This window comes from Esox lucius, chromosome 15 (assembly GCF_011004845.1).
Source record: "Esox lucius isolate fEsoLuc1 chromosome 15, fEsoLuc1.pri, whole genome shotgun sequence".
Taxonomy (NCBI): Eukaryota; Metazoa; Chordata; class Actinopteri; order Esociformes; family Esocidae; genus Esox; species Esox lucius.
In genome coordinates, this window is record NC_047583.1 from 19,944,415 (window position 1) to 19,961,960 (window position 17,546).

The window sequence follows — 17,546 nt, forward strand, 5'->3', positions numbered from 1 at the left end:
TCTGATCCATGAATAGCACATTATCTCTATATAGGCATATATAGTCAAGGAATGACTTAATAATGAGAGGGCCTACATAACTTAAATCCTTAAAGCGATGGGTAAACGGAACATATAATTTAGCAGACGCTCTTGTCCATAATGACTTAGAGAGTGAAAAAGCATTTTATATAAATATTTGGTAATATTATTATAGATTTTTTGTTACAATCAGGAGTGTATAGAGGCTATTAACGAACTAACACAAGAGCATAATGTTTTTAACTGTCCATTACAAAATGTCAGATTCAGAATTGTACTTGATATTACTGAAATCACAGACTATGACTTTAATGCGCGGGTCGTGACGTCAGGAGCAATCGTCAAAGGACAACCGTTAGGAGTGGAGTGCGGGGGTACCCTAACTTGGACCGGACCAGACTATGCTTCATGGGAGTCATCACAATAGCAACCTAACAGATAAAGATTAGACACCGTGATGAGACAATACACCACATCCAGGGACATGGCCAGCCGAGGAGGCTCGTGCGTGGCCTGCTGCCAAGTTTGCGTTTTCGCATTTACTGCATTTCTCATTGTGGCTGAGCGGACTGCGCGTAAGTTTAGCATTGCTGTTACCGACATGGAGCGAAACACACCCCTCCTTTGATGGAAAGGCCTGCTCGTTCTCACCTAGACAACGTTTTTATGCCAGGGAATGCTGCATGTTATGTAATTCATGGCCTATTCCTTATTTAGGTTTTAATTTGCATGCGGAGGTGCCTAGAATAAGCTTTAGGTTCGTGCATCAGTGTTGATCAATATTTCCCCAGGTGTCATGAAATCGTGCTGCACCGCATTTCTGTGCAGCAGCACATTTGGAGCTATGAGGTTGGGCTAATCAAAAAGTGTCGCATTCCCTCTCATATTCTAGCGCCTTTTTCTGGCTGCCATGAATGGGGAGAGGATTTGGCGGCTACTCCACTATCATGCCCTGTCGTTTGTCCAGCAGATGGTTCTTGTTATTTGGACAGGGGAAAGAAAAATATGGGCGGGGGAGGAGAGAGGAGACGCTGATATGTAGGTTGAGAGCGCTTTTCCGTAGCACTCCCAGACATAAGGCGCGTGCATCTTGTAGCCTATTAGGAGAAACTGAGACAGCAGCAATAGACCTGGCCCTGCGGCTCTCTTATGGTGGTGTGGAGGTTGAGCCCACACCCACATTCACACTGCTGAAACTGCACAAGATAACTGCCTATGATGGTCTTGGAACTAATAATAACTAAGAAATGAATTAAACATACACTTATATATTAAATACATATCTTGGTATACGAGGCTGACATTTTTGTAAAAAGTGAATTAATTTGAGAAATACAAGTTAGATCGTAAATGTATTAGAAGTTTATTTACGAAAAAATTAAGATTTTAAGGTTGCCTGTGTAAATGGCGAAAACTGGAAACCCCTATTATGTTTTAGTATTTGACTAGTTTTTCTTAAAGGTCCTTTAATTATATTGTAAGCTACATATTATAACACGTTCAACACACCTACAAGTAGGCTATTTAAAGATTCAGCGTAACCATGTATCAGTGCAAAAGTTACATACTTAGGCCTTGATATGTCTTCGAAGTAAATCTAAATTGTTTTGTTCTTAATAGTTCTGCATTTGAAATTCGTGGAGGCATCTCAAAGTACCCTAGACCCGCAACTAAAAATATCTCTACATGTATGGCAGCCTTTCCATTTCAGTGTCTGTTAAATTCCAACACAGGCACACCTCATTTTACTTAATGAGGTACTAATTAGGTATTTGCCTGAACCAAATCTAATTTAACGAGTAAAAGTCATCACTATCTGTGCTGTGGTCATCAGTATCCTCTTGCAATAGGACCAGCTGGATGGCAAAAATAGTGCAAGTTTTTTTTTATTCAAAGGTAATTTAAATTTAAAATAAATAACTATTCAGCATTACAAAATAATTTAAAAGAAAAGCTTTGAGTGAAGAAAAGAAGGGTTCAATTCTGGCTTTACTGGCAGAGGGATACAGTGAGCGTCAGGTTGATAAGAACAAGGTCAAGCAACAGACATTGGGGACAACAAAGCTACAGACTAGCGGAAGGTGAATACAACTGTCCACTGCCCGAGATGACCGTCAACTCATTTGAATTACACTCATCAACTGTAGGATGACATCAAGTGACCTACAAAAAGAATGGCAAACAGCAGCTGGGGTGAAGTGCACAGCAAGGACGGTTCGAAATAGGCTCTTAGGGGCAGGGCTGATGTCGTGAAAAGCTAGAAAAAAGCCCTTCATCAATGAGAAACAAAGAAGAGCCAGGCTGGAGTTTGCAAAACATCATAAGGACTGGACTGTAGAGGAATGGAGTAAGGTCATCTTCTCTGACCAGTCACATTTTCAGCTTTGCCCAACACCTGGTCGTCTAATGGTTAGATGGAGACCTGGAGAGGCCTACAAGCCACAGTGTCTCGCACCCACTATGAAATTTGGTGGAGGATTGGTGATGATCTGGGGATGCTTCTGCAAGGCTGGAATCGGGCATATTTGTCTTTGTGAAGGACACATGAATCAAGCCAAGTACAAGGTTATCCTAGAAGACCACCTGCTTCCTTCTGCTCTGACAGTGATCCCCAACTGTTTTTTCCAGCAGGACGATGCTCCAAGCCACACAGCCAGGTCAATCAAGATGTGGATGGAGGACCACCAGATCAAGACCCTGTCATATCCAGCCCAATCTCCAGACTTGAACCCCATTGAAAACCTCTGGAATTTGATCAAGAGGAAGATTGATGGTCACAAGCCATAAAACAAGCTACTTGAATTGTTGTGCCAGGAGTGGCATAAAGTAACCCAACAGCAATGAGACAGTCTGGTGGAGAGCATGCCAAGACGCATTAAAGATGTGATTGAAAGACAGGGTTATTCCAACAAACTCTCAGTTAAAACATTAGTATTTTGTTGTTAAAAAAATAATATTATTTGAGGTCTGAAAACAATGCACCTTTTTTTTGGTTATTTTGACCAGTAGTTTTTTACAAATACTCTAAAAGCCAATATTTTTATTTGGAATTCTGGTGGTCCTCCATCCAAATCTTGATTGACCTGGCTGTGTGGCTTAGAAAAAATCAAATATGTTTGTTTTACTCAAACACATACCTAGTAAAATCAGAGAAACTGATAGTTTTGCAGTGATCTCTTAATCTTTTCCAGAGCTGTATATATTTTTAACAACTTCGTTAATAGCGAGGAACACATTCAAACAATTGGATAGTAGGTAGAGTCCGTAGAGATTATACACCTTTGGGAAGTGAAATTGGTTTTTGCCAGGCCCGTACGTGATTTTAAGTAGCCTAATAAATGTATCTGTGCCTGATGCTGCAAAAGAAATTTGCGATAAGACACCATCCAGGTCTGCCAAGCTGCCCTACCAGATGAGAGACAAACTCGCTGATGTTATGGAGTCCGGTTGGCGTTTTGGAAAGATACGTCAGACTCCAGGCCTAGAGGCTTCTAAAGTGAGTAGAGGCAAGGCGAGTAGAGTCGAGCCGGTACCATGCAGTGGAAAAGCGCCATTACATTGAGGATTGACAGGGATGCAGTGTGGAAGGCAGCAAAGAACGTCCACAGTTGTCAATTTAGAGAAGACTTTTCCAAGGGCGACGGGATCCGAATGTAGATGTAGGGAAAGTGGCTTAACCGCAAAAGCCAGGGTTAGTGTTGTTAATACTAAGGAAGGAATTAATACTCCTTGCAATGATACTGTCAAATTTCAAATGCAAAGCAAAATAGTATACTAACCTTTCTGATATTAACTACATGTTTTATTAATGTTAAATTAATAGCTTAAGTTATTATTTACGATTGTGAATGAATTTCATAGATTAGATGAACATATATTTGATAGCAACAATTATCTATTTAACCGGAGCATTCTCCATACAACCGTGCTACGTTTAAGACTTTAATAAATGTTGAAAAATCCTCCAGGCGATGCTGGGATTGGTATCCGGATTTAAATGAATGCACACACGAGGGGGACATTATTCTGCCTACGTGATCGATTGAACATTGATAGGACATCTGACTTCATATTAAGTAGCCACAGATTAGTAGTGTGCTTGGAATTAATCTGCCAATTTTTGCGTGTGATTTTAGTGATGTTATGGACATACTATGCATTCGTAATAATGCATACATTCTTTCATCTTGAGGGGCCATTCTATGCATATACAATAATAACATTTTTGAAAGCCTTCAAATATTTTAATATTACTGTGGCAACTCAAGACACAAAAAGTACTGAGATTGAGAATTATTTTCAGTTGAATTCAACGTCTTTGTTATGGTACAGCTCAGTTTCCACTGTTTTTCTGAACCACCAATCCTTTACCCAAACTGGATTGCTAATTACTTCTGTTTCTCTTCATTGTTCTTTGTCTTTATCTTTAGTGTCACTTAATGCCATGGGGATAAGACTCAATGTAAAATGAAAAGCCTTAATTTGTTTATACATTTCAAATGTCTTTTTATGTAAGAATCTCATTCTTCTATTTATGATACATCACTTTTGAGGTTGCAGTGGGGCACTGCCATATGTCAGTCTCATGGCTCTCACAGTTCTGCTGAAGTAGTCTGAAAAATAACTTCAATGGAGACATGGTTTAGATTGGTGGACATTTGCAGGGAGAAATTCCCTGATGTCAGATATTTTACTTGGGGTAGTAAGTATGGTTCTCAAAAAACTCTGATAATGATAGTATTCCAACACCCTTTACTGAAAACAGGGCAATTTCTATTGATATTAAGCTTTTTACATCTGATGTCAATGCAAGGCACACTTCGTGTTACCCATACCTATCCAGCGTCCTCAGAAGAAAGATTATTTATCCCCTTGAGTCTGGGAGGAGCTACAAAGCAATTTACAAGCAATTTGAAGCACATTATTCAACTCGATGGCAGATCATCTACAAATAGAAGTCTCTAAAAACATCAATGGATCTATAGGCCACATCTATAGCCACAACCAATGTCAGAATGTATGAATCAACTGTCAGAAAGAGACTGCACAAACCTGGCTTACATGAGAGATCAGGAAGGAATACGTCTCACCTTTCAAAATAGACAAAACTGATGTTTGCTAGACAACACCTGGGAAAAGACCAAAACTACTGGAACAATGTCCACTGGACTGATGAGTCAAAGGTGAAGTTGATTGACCCAATGCCAGACGCCATGTTTGACGAAAACGAAAGAACCTCTTACGAACTTTAAAGCATGGAGGCAGTAGCATAATGGTTTTGGACTTTTCTGCCTCAGGGCCTGGCAAACTTGCCATTATTGAGTCAACCATGAATTCCATATTGCACCAGAGAGTTCTTGAAAAAATGTGAGGCCATCTGTCAAAAAGCCCAACTGAACATGGATCTTGCAACAGGATAATGATTCAAAACACAGAAGCATTCTACAAAATGTCTCAACAATAATAAATTCAGGATAATGGAATGGCCAAGCCAAAGTGCAGAACTCATTACTATCAAAATGCTGTGTGAGGACTTGAAGCAGGCTGTATATCCAAGAAAGCCCTCAAACTTGACACATTGTGAAAAGTACTGTAATAAAAGTACGCAGAAATTCCACCCAGCCACTACAAGAGACACAATTACAAGAAACGGCTAAGCTATTAAAGCTTGTGGTGTACTTACTTTTTAATTTTCTGCACTATGAAATTGCATTTCTGTTGATTTTTGATTAACAAATGATTGGAAAGTACAATCTTTCATTTTGATTTGTTAAATTAATTTACCTTTATCAGTAGTGTTAAAGTGAAGATTTCATATTCATATTATGTCCAAATATGTACAGAAAAAATTACTTCCCAGAGGTTGTACTTACTTTATCACAAGACTCTATGTTAGCTAGTTAATGAGCTAAGATAAAGCTAGAAAGCTGATTCATACAAATGACTGGGGGATAATCTAGCTACATAGATACTGTAGACAAGGAGCAAGATAACCAAAGACAAACTTTTAGATTACAACCATCTATAATAGTTGTTTATAAATGTGGATTTCATTCTTACCATTTCAGTATGGTTTTCTGGTACAGTCTATGCCACTCTGGAAATTAGATAGCTTGAGGGTTTGCCATCCAGCATTTTACATTTTATAATTTCGCAAACTATCCAGAGCAACTTACAGGAGCAATGAAGGTTTAGTGCCTAGCTCAAGGGCACCAGAGATATGTACAGTTAGGTCCGGATATATTTGGATGCTGACACAATATTCATAATTTTAGCTTTGCACGCCACCACAATGGACTTGAAATGAAACAACAGAGATGCAATTGAAATGCAGACTTTCAGCTTTAATTCAAGGGGTTGAACAAAAAAATCGTATGAATGATTTATGTTCATATATAGTCCCCTATTTCAGGGGCACAAATGTAATTGGACAAATTAACAGAATCTTAAATAAAATGTTCATTTTTAATACTTTGTCAAGAATCCTTTGCAGGCAATTACTTCTTGAAGTCTGGAATGCATGGACATCACCAAATGCTGGCTTTCCTCCTTTGTGATGCTTTGCCAGGCCTTTACTGCACCTGTCTTCAGTTGTTTGTTTGTGGGTCTCTCAGGGTTACGTTTTGTCTTCAGTAAGTGAAATGCATGCTCAATCGGGTTGAGATCAGATGATTGAGTTGGCCATTGCAGAATATTCCACTTCTTTGCCTTAAAAAACTCCTGTGTTGCTTTCGCAGCATGTTTTGGGTCATTGTCCATCTGTAAAGTGAAGCACCGTCCAATCAACTTCACTGAATTGGCTGAATCTGAGCAGACAATATCTCCCTATACACAGAATTCATCCGGCTGCTTTTGTCTTCTGTTACATCATCAATAAATACAAGTGACCCAGTGCCATTGGAAGCCATGCATGGCCATGCCATCACACTGCCTCCACTGTGTTTTACAGATGATGTGGTATGCTTGGGATCATGAGCTGTTCCAAGACCTCTCCATACTTTTTCTTCTCATCATTTGGGACAGGTTGATCTTAGTTTCAGTCTGTCTTGTTTTTTTGCATGTTCTTGCTATCTCTCTGGTAGATATTTTTCTGCAGCCTAAGGATGGCCTGTTGCACTTGCATTGAGAGCTCCTTTGACCGCATGTTGTGGGTTCACAGCAACAGCTTCCAAATGCAAATGCCACACCTAGAATCAACTCCAGACCTTCCATCTGCTTAACTGATGAAGAAATAGCAACAGAGTAGCCCACACCTGTCCATGAAACAGCTTTTGAGTTTATTGTCCAATTAGTTTTGGTCCCTTGAAAAAGAGGGGGCTACAATTTTGAAGAGCTGTAATTTCTAAACCCTTCCTCCAATTTGGATGTGAATACCCTCAAATTAAAGCTGAGAGACTGCACTGTGAGGCCATATTCATTATTTAACTGCAACTTGAATATGTTTTGGTAAACAGCCAAAATAACTAAACTTGTCAGTGTCCAATTATTTCCCTACCTAACAGTATGTGTCAAATTTTAAGAGACACATTGAATCAACATGAAATTGGCAAACAGTCTTTGAGTAAATCCTTGGCAAGACAGCTAACAACGCTGTTGCTTGAGGTAATAATGTTAAAGCATATATTGTGTAATAAATCAGCCTTTTCGTATTGTGGTTACTTTTGTTAAGTATGCACCCGTTGAGAGTAGCCAATGTCTCTTGAAAATCAGAGACCTTAAACAACAGTGTTTTATTAGTTGATGGATATGGTAAGTTGGTTTGAAAAGGTTACAGTGGTTGGAAACCTAACAAACAGTAAACTGTGTCATTGTTCATATTACTGTGCAAAAGACATCATTAAACTAAATGAAAAAATTATTAATGTTTTCTGTTAGTTTAAAATACATTTTTCTTGTTCCCGTTAAGTTCTCAGAACATCCCTTAGGTTGATCAGAATTGTTTTAGGAAGGTCTCAGGAAATCTCATTTTACTACTCTGCTAGAAAATATCAGTTGCTAGGACATGTCCAGGACCAAGAAAAAGCATTCCATTAGTGTCCTACAAATGTGTTTGGGACTGAGTCAAATGATGCAGTGCCAATTACTGACAACAGTCTTCTGATACTGTCGTTAGAAACAATGGCATTGTGCCACTGTCTGGTCATTATTAATCTTCTTGCATTTGTTGAGTATTGACAGTGTTTTTGACAGGTGCACCAAATGTTGGCATGCATGTATCCATCTATCTATCTATCTACCAATTATTTTGTATTGATTTCACAGGCCAAACTGATGTGAATGCTGCCTTAGATATTATTCTGAAAAATATTATATTGAGACATCTAGGTCCATTACTGTATCAAATATATTTGCGTTCAGATAAATTATTAAGTGTCAATGAAGTAGCATTTTTATGTATTTTTCCCAAAAACCATAATGGAGAACCTGAGGTAAATTTGTTCCTTGTGGAAGTGGGATCTATGCCCAAGTTGCAGAATTTCCATGTCATTACAAAATGATTTCTCAGATCTGCATGTAAAATCTTTCATGATCAATATATCAGATCTGTTGTTTGTTTAGATTCAAATCCTTTTCAGTCCCAACATCTCAATGTTTTGATTATCGTTGAGATTCCCACTGTTTTCACATTTGTACATTTATACCACGTACAATCAAAACTACCAAAAAGTGTCTCTGTGTGTAGGTTTATCATTGTCTATGATCATCTATCTCTGTGTCTTTGCGTGTCCACAGTTATCTACTGTTTTGTCTATTACCTGTGGGTGGGGCACAACTACTGCTATGGCCATTGGGCGGGGCTTACGGCCTTGTTCCTCCTCCCTGGGTGGGGCCCCCAGTTGCTTAGTTGGCTGTGGTACCAGGAGGATGGACGCATACGCAGCAAAGACCTCAAATGGACTCACATCCTGCATCTGGGCATATTTAGAAGGTAACATACTACCTCTTTCGGGTCAGGGTTACAGGTCAGCGATAATTCACGAACACTAAGCTGAACTTTGCGTTGAAGTGTCTTTCTCTCTTTAACTGTGTGTGTGCTTGGTCCAGGCTATGGGAGACTATGACGTCCACAGGAGAAGATCAGTGTATTGAGATTATGCAGCAGGCTGATGTTTCAGCTCTCCGCCTGTTGGAGGCGCTGGTGGTCACCCTGCCACAGACTGTCCTGCAGACATACGTCCTCATCTGTACCGATGTAGGACTGAAATCACCAGGTACTAGATGTGTTTGTGTGTGTGTGTTTAGTCTTTTCTCTATTTAATTAATGGAGATCCCCATTAGCTACTGCAAATTGCAGATGTGTGTGTGTGTGTGTGTGTGTTTGACACTATCCACCTACATTGTTATCATATTTCTCTCCCTCTCCCTCCCTCCAGTGTCAGTGTGTTTTGCCGTGTGCCTGCTGTCGCTGGCCTGGGCCTTAGTGTTGTATGCGAGGGCTTGTTTCCTGATCAGACCGGGACATCTTCCCATGACTCCTGCCGCTCTTGCCTGTAGACTCCTTTGGAGGGTAGGGGGGTTGGCTGGGCTATATGGGTGTTTTCGTGTGTGTGTGTGTTGTTATGTTTGTGAGTGTGGGAAGCTAACTGGCCTACTTTAATGTCTTTAGGTCAGTATGTTGGGGGCTCGTCTCGCCACGCTTGCACTGTTCACGCGCCTCTTCCGTCAGTGGGTTCTTGGAGTTATTGGTGAGTGTGTTTTCATTGTACAGATGAACATAGGCCAAATGTCCTCCCCAGGATACCAAAAGATGAAAATGATGCCCATATTTGAAACTTTTGCTGGTCCTCACATTTGAAAAAGTGAATTCCCGGCATAAGGGTTTCGGTGAAAACTTGCAATAGGGGTTCATGTCAGAATTGGGGTTAGTCATTAGGGCTAGGATAAGTTTAGGCATAAATGTTAGGTTGGTGAGGTTTTGGTTAGGTTTGGGTAATGGTTAGAATTTGGGTCACGGTTGACTTTAGGGTTAGGGACCCTGGACTTTTTTCTGGTCCCCACAAGGAGAAATACATGTGTGTGTGTGACTGTTAGTGTATTTGTGAATATTCTGTGATTTTTTGTCTGCTGCTGTGTTTCTCAGGTCTTCACTGGTTGGGTGCTACGTTCTGGTTGGTTTCTCAGCAGAGTGACATCATCAGAACGCCAGTACGCTGGCACCTGTTCAACCTGGTGCTAGGATTTCTTCACATCTTCCTCTTCCTCAACGTCAAGGACGGCCCCTCCAGATGCCGCATGACCGGCTTCTATCTTGTGCGTGTGTGTTTAACTGTCTCTCATCTTCCTCCTGTAGTCCGTCGGTTTTTGTGTATAAGTATGTGTGTGTAACGCTCTGCTCCATCCCACAGGCCATGTTTATAGAGAACGCTCTCCTTTTGCTGACAGGTTCCGACTTCTTCAGTGTTGCAACATGGGATAGCATGGGAATCCCTGCCGCTGTGTTCTGTAGCTTCCTTATTGGTACACACACACACACAAAAACATTGACACCTACACATATACAAACATACATGCACCGGTTTCTTTTACTACACATGTTAAGAGTTTTTTGGGACCAAAAAAATATACAATACAATAAATCTAAACAAGAAAAAACAAACACACACGTCGAGGTAGGTTTTACTATCAAAAGGAGGAGAATCAATATAGAACCATTAAAAACTAACCCCAAGCCAAATGTCCTCATTTTGCATGATTTTCTTTGTTTTAGTATTCAGTTACTTAGTCCTCATTAAGATTGTAAAAGAAACACACAGATACACACACAATCACTGACCCGTCCGTCTGTTTTTTGCAGGTGTGATAGCTTTAGTTCTTTATTACCGGTTCCTCCATCCAAAGTCCTTTGAGATTTTCCAGAGCATACGTCACCATGGAATGAGTGGAGCTTGTACAGACCGGGGATCTGCTCTGTCCTTGGAGGAGAAGAGCAACCGCCACAGTCAACTTATGGGGGGCGGGACTCTGTTGGATCTCCCTACCCAGTGGCAAGGTTGGAAACACCACCATTGGCTGCTGATTCGCTTAGCTTTGAAGACGGGTAATTTGGGTAGAATATGCAACGCCTATGGTGAAGGGGGATTGGCCAGGCTGCTGGGGCTGCGGGAAGAGGAGATACCACGGTCCCCGGACATTCTACAACGTTCTCTCAGTGTTCCAGAACCTCCCAGTGTTCCACAACCTTCCTCCAATGCTCCACAACCATCTGCTAAAGTTCTTCAACCTTCTCCCAACGTTCCCCAGGGCAGACAGGGAGTGGAGGTGAGATAAGTACTCAGATTCCATTTGTTCCCCTTCTAGGTGAAACTGCCGTGTCACTTTGGAAAGTGCAGAGCTCTTCACTTAGGTATGTGGTTCTCATGTGGTCAAAGAGTTGTCTGCTCCAGGGTGGAGCAGTGGTCATGGTTGGTATTGTGTCTCCGGCCTCTTTGGATCACTGAAATCAATCTCAGACACCTGTGATCATTAGTTTGCCAGGTGAGCCCAATTAAAAGCACACTGCTTAAGAAGGATGTTCCACATTATTAAGCAGGCCACGGGTTTCAAACTATATGGGAAAGAAAAAGGATCTCTCTGCTGTGGAAGAGCGTCAAATAGTGCAATGCCTTGGAAAAGTTATGAAAACATTAGATATTTCACCAAAACCTAAGCGTGGTCATCGTACTTTAAAGAGATTTGTGGCTGATTCAGAGCACAGACGGGTTCGTGCAGAAAAAGGCACAATGAGGAAGGTTACTGCCAGACAAATTCATCGGATTAAGAGAGAAGCTGTTAAACTGCCATTACAAAGCAGCAAACAGGTATTTGAAGCTGCTGGTGCCTCTGGAGTCAAGGTGTAGGATCCTCCAGAGGCTTACAGTTGTGCATAAACCTACTATTCGGCCACCCCTAATAAATACTCACAAGCAGGAACAGTTGCAGTGGGTGGATGGTTGGTGGATGGTCCAGATGGATGGAGTAGTGGATGGTTGGTGGATGGTCCAGATGGATGGAGTAGTGGATGGTTGGTGGATGGTCCAGATGGATGGAGTAGTGGATGGTTGGTGGATGGTCCAGATGGATGGAGTAGTGGATGGTTGGTGGATGGTCCAGATGGATGGAGTAGTGGATGGTTGGTGGATGGTCCAGATGGATGGAGTAGTGGATGGTTGGTGGATGGTCCAGATGGATGGAGTAGTGGATGGTTGGTGGATGGTCCAGATGGATAGAGTAGTGGATGGTTGGTGGATGGTCCAGATGGATGGAGTAGTGGATGGTTGGTGGATGGTCCAGATGTATGGAGTAGTGGATGGTTGGTGGATGGTCCAGATGGATGGAGTAGTGGATGGTTGGTGGATGGTCCAGATGGATGGAGTAGTGGATGGTTGGTGAATGGTCCAGATGGATAGAGTAGTGGATGGTGGATGGTCCAGATGGATGGAGTAGTGGATGGTTGGTGGATGGTCCAGATTGATGGACCATGTCCCAATAAGGCTGCAGCATTTGCAAGGAGGTGGCAGAGTCATGTTTTGGGCCGGAATCATGGGGAGAGAGCTGGTAGGCCCCTTTAGGGTCACTGAAGGTATGACCTGACTGACTACAATGTTCTGACTGACTACTTTCTTCCATGATACAAAAAGAAGAACCGTGCCTTCTGTAGAAAAATCATCATGCATGACAATGCACCATTTCATGCTGCAGAGAATACCTCTCTGTCATTGGCTGCTATGGGCATAAAAGGAGAGAAACTCATGGCGTGGCCCCCATCCTCCCCTGACCTCAACCCTACTGAGAACATTTGGAGCTTCCTCAAGCAAAAGATTTATGAGGGTGGGAGGCAGTTTGCATCAAAACAGCAGCTCTGGGAGGCTATTCTGACATCCTGCTAAGACATTCAAGCAGAAACTCTACATAAAAGTTCAATGGATGCAGGAATTGTGAAGGTGATATCAAAGAAGGGGTCCAGTGTTATCATGTAACTTGCCCTGTTAAGATGTTTGATTGAAATAGCTTTTGATTTCAGTAAATATGACACAGCCGAGTGTGAAGCGGTGGGGATGAGAATCAGTACCTCCAAATCCGAGGCCATGGTCCTCAGTCGGAAAAGGGTGGCTTGCCCACTTCAGGTTGGTGGAGAGTGCTTGCCTCAAGTGGAGGAGTTTAAGTATCTAGGGATCTTGTTCACGAGTGAGGGAAGGATGGAACGGGAGATTGACAGACGGATCGGTGCAGCTTCTGCAGTAATGCGGTCGATGTATCTGTCTGTCGTGGTGAAGAAAGAGCTGAGCCTCAAGGCGAAGCTCTCGATTTACCGGTCAATCTACGTTCCTACTCTCACCTATGGTCATGAGCTTTGGGTCATGACCGAAAGGACAAGATCCCGGATACAGGCGGCCGAAATGAGCTTTCTCCGCAGGGTGGCTGGGCGATCCCTTAGAGATAGGGTGCGAAGCTCAGTCACCCGGGAGGAGCTTGGAGTAGAGCCGCTGCTCCTCCACATCGAGAGGGGTCAGCTGAGGTGGCTTGGGCATCTGTTTCGGATGCCTCCGGAACGCCTTCCTGGGAAGGTGTTCCGGTCCCGTCCCACCGGGAGGAGACCCCGGGGAAGACCTAGGACACGCTGGAGGGAAAATGCTTTGCAACTCTGTTGTGCATGATAATCTGGAACAGTGCATTTTGAGTTTTTTATTTTTGGAAAAAGTACTCTTTTCATTGGGTTCAATTAAATTTGACTTGTACCCTGACGGTTGATGACTTGAAACGTATACAGACTGTCATTTGAATCGACTATTTTGGAAAATCAGTGTAAAATATAATTTGCATAATAGCTTGGAATGCGGTGTATAGCTGCAGTATTACAGCCAGGCAAATTGGCTCATGAAAAAATTTGGAAAGTTGGGTATATATAAATACAAAATAAGCAAGCAAAAGACTTAAAACAGACTGATTCCAACCAACTGGTTGTGGATTTGTTAATAATTCCCTATTATTTTTGGATGTTCTCCTCCGTTCACATCACACATGCTACTTCCTGGGAACTCTAATTTCCTGAGATGGGGGAGTATTTACAGTATCTTCTGTCTTCCACCAGGTGATAAAGGCAGCCCCGGCCAGAGACATCATCAGTGAGGTGAGACAGGCAGTCAGGCAGGGGGAGATGAGACATATGCTGCCAACTCCCTCTCCTATCAATGAGGTAAGGTCACCACTGGTTGAGGTTCTAGTGGAGGAGGTCAGAGGTAACCTCTCCGAGCCCGCCACACCGCAAGACGACTCCAGCCACCCTCATTCCAGCCCACCTCCCTCTGAAGATCGGGATGACGATGACTTCCAGAGTGCCGCCTTCGGCTCCCCCGCAGCCTCTTCCCCCAGGCACCACGACTACCGCCACATTGACAGCAATGTCGTCACCTCAAACACCGAAGGCTCCTCTTCCGCTGGGTCGCTGGATGTCAGACGCGGTTCGTCTCCGGAGAGAAAATCGCCGTCCCTGCTGGTGGGAATGGGAAGCCCCCAGCGGAACTTTAACCTTGCGGATTGTGGCACCCCCTTGTACTTCAGCACCGACGTGGTCTCACCGTCCACCGGCAGCTACTTGGGCTGGGGCTCCGAGCTATCACCCATCTCTACCTACCGGAGCCCCTACCGCATCAGGGAGCCCCTCTTCACCTCCACCCCTAGGCAGGAGCCCTGTGCTGAGGCAGAGGAACCAGGACCTGGCCCAACCACCACTGCCACTACCGCTACCACCGCTATCACCACCCACGCTAGAAAACAAATGGTCCAGTTTGTAGACCACAGAGAGAAATTGATCTAGACAGGGTAATGAATTAGTGAGAAGATCAGACCTGATAAAATACATGCCAAAGTCTCTCAAATACTTACGGATAAATGTTTTGATTCAGTCTGAATGGTGTACAGCGAATTGGGCAGTTTACACTTTTGGGACTATATTGTTGGTTCCATTGTACCACTGTTCCATCCTATTTCAAATTGAATCAAGCAGATCGAAAGTATTTGATAGTTTACAATATAACTGCATCTGGAGATCTGGAGCTGATTTAAAACACATTACATACAGATTATATACACAATATATGACAGGTGGCTGCGTGTCAGGCTGTTTCTGTATTCCGCAGTGCTATTACAACATCATTCCAGAAAGGTTTTTCTTTACAACATCTGAGCTAACTTGGCCCCTATGTTAACCAGACATGTTTCACACTAAATAATTATTGCTAGTCATCAATATTAAGTTTAAACGGTTAGCATGACGTCATGAATCCACATGCAACCACAAACTCGCATAAGACACGGTACTTGGAGCAGTATTTGATGAATGAACAGTGCAAGTTACTTACCACTTAGGCTTTGATCTCATCACACGAGAAGAAAATATCACTTGTTCATGCTGTGTGATTTTAATAACACTCAAGGTTTCCTTGTGACATTCAACATAATGTCTGTGATTAACCACCTGTTTGGTTTCTCAGTTTGATCACAGTTAAACGTCACTGAGCAGACAGTTGTGCTCAGAAGTTTGCATACCCTTGGAGAATTAGTAATCAGCGTTTGACATTAACTTTTTTGCTCACCAGCCACTGTGGCTAGTGGTTTTCCAAAGTTACTAGCCACTCGACCTTTTCACTAACCACCATTTTGTTGTTGGGGAATTACATTTTATTTGATAAAATCAGACTATGGTGTGCTACATCTTAGCCTGTCATGTTCACTGGTTCAGTCACTATTAGGCAAAGGTGGTACCCCACTCTACCGGACACCCTTCTGTGAAATAATTTATATAATGTGGCTACACACTTTAGTGTTAAATCTGCCCTGTTGTCCATGACCACTTGTGCAGCTAATGAACGCTACAATCTCATTTTAGTTTCGTTGGTATTTTATGTATGGGCGCAAAATCATGTTTTACCATGCCAACACACAGACGGTGTGAGATTTTGGGAAGGCTGTTGCCTATGAGATTTGAATGCAGGAAAAACACTGTGTGTAGATATATAGAATGCCACCCGCCAAAGTGGCTAGTAAGTTTGACTGCGTTACACGCCACAGCCAAATTCTACCTGCATTTGGCGGGTGCACGAGTGCCAATGTGAAGCCCTGTTAGTAATATATGTATCATTTGTAAAGAAAACATGAGTGAGCAGGCAAAACACATGTCTTTTATTTCGTATGGGATTCATTTTCAAATGTAGGTCCTAATAAGAATGGCACAATCATAAAACAAAACATGATAACAAAGAAAAAAAATTACTGAACCCTGTTCAAAAGTCTGCATACCCTTAGTTCTTAATACTGTGTATAGAATGCGTGAAGTTTTGCGGGGGGGGGCAGGGGGAGCAATTCCCCCCTGGTGGCTGAAACGAGTAATTACATTTTTTCCAAAGTGGAATAGTGGAATAATTAATTGCATTGTTTAAAATATATTTTTTATTTTAAATAACACAAAACAAATGGTGGTAGGTAATACATCTGATTTCATATACTGCTTTAGTAAAAAAAATTTTTTTTTATTATTTTGCCTCCCCTGGCTCGAATATGTCAAACTCCGCCTATGGTGTATAGCCCCCTTTAGCATCAGTGACAGCGTGCAGTCTTTTGTAATAGTTGTCTATGAGGCCCTGAATTCTTGCAGGTGGTATAGCTGCCCATTTGTCTTGGCAAAATGCCTCCAGGTCATGCAAAGTCTTTGGTCGTCTTGCATGAACCGCACGTTTGAGATCTCCCCAGAGTGGCTCGATGATATTAAGGACTATAAAGATCTATTTTGGTCTCGTCACTCCAAATTACAGTGTGTCAGAAGCTGTGAGGCATGTCAAGGTGTTGTCGGGCATATTGTAACTGGGCTTTTTTGTGGCATTGGTGCAGTAAAGGCTTCTTTCTGGCAACTCGACCATGCAGCTCATTTTTGTTCAAGTTTGTTCAATGTTTTGCTCCTTGAAACAGCCACACAGTCTTTTTCCAGAGGTTACCTGTGGGGTTTTGTATCCCGAACAATTCTTCTGGCAGTTTTAGCTGAAATCTTTCTTGGTCTACCTGACCTTGGCTTGGTATCAAGAGATCCCTGAATTTTCCACTTCTTAATAGGTGATTGAACAGATCTGCCTGGCATTTGCAAGGCTTTGGATATCTTTTTATATCCTTTTCCATCTGAATTCCATTACCTTGTTACGCAGGTCTTTTGACAGTTCTTTTCTGCTCCCCATGGCTCAGTATCTAGCCTGCTCAGTAAGAGCTAACAAACAAATTTACTATTCATACACAGACACTAATTGCAATTTAAAAAGCCACAGATGTGGGAAATTCACATTTTAATTGCCATTTTCACCTGTGTGTGTCACCTTGTGTGTCTGTAACAAGGCCACACATTCAAGGGTATGTAAGCTTTTGATCAGGGCCATTTGGGTGATTTGTTATCATTATGATTTCAAAAGGAGCCAAACAACTATGTGATGATAAATGGCTTCATATGATCACAATCCTTAAAAGTTTTCTTCACATGTTCGGATATACATTAGGCTACAATAATT

At 42.2% G+C, this 17,546-nt stretch overlaps 1 protein-coding gene across 1 annotated transcript; it reads left to right on the forward strand.

Moving 5' to 3' along the window:
* The first annotated feature begins 372 nt into the window (after positions 1–372).
* Positions 373–15,595, forward strand: xkr5b (XK related 5b). Its single transcript, XM_010878581.4, has 9 exons — positions 373–596; positions 8,755–8,950; positions 9,067–9,233; positions 9,396–9,529; positions 9,629–9,707; positions 10,103–10,272; positions 10,368–10,479; positions 10,817–11,280; positions 14,090–15,595. Exons 1-9 carry the CDS (start codon positions 479–481, stop codon positions 14,813–14,815), a joined length of 2,166 nt encoding a protein of 721 aa, XP_010876883.2. The 5' UTR covers positions 373–478; the 3' UTR covers positions 14,816–15,595.
* The last annotated feature ends 1,951 nt before the right edge of the window (positions 15,596–17,546 follow it).

Bases quoted from the DNA above. Each gene is read 5' to 3' on its own strand.
- xkr5b (XM_010878581.4), top strand. From the start codon at position 479: ATGAGACAATACACCACATCCAGGGACATGGCCAGCCGAGGAGGCTCG. The intron at 8,951-9,066 runs GTAACATACTAC...TGCTTGGTCCAG, and splicing joins CATCTGGGCATATTTAGAAG to GCTATGGGAGACTATGACGT. The intron at 11,281-14,089 runs GTGAGATAAGTA...GTCTTCCACCAG, and splicing joins AGGGCAGACAGGGAGTGGAG to GTGATAAAGGCAGCCCCGGC.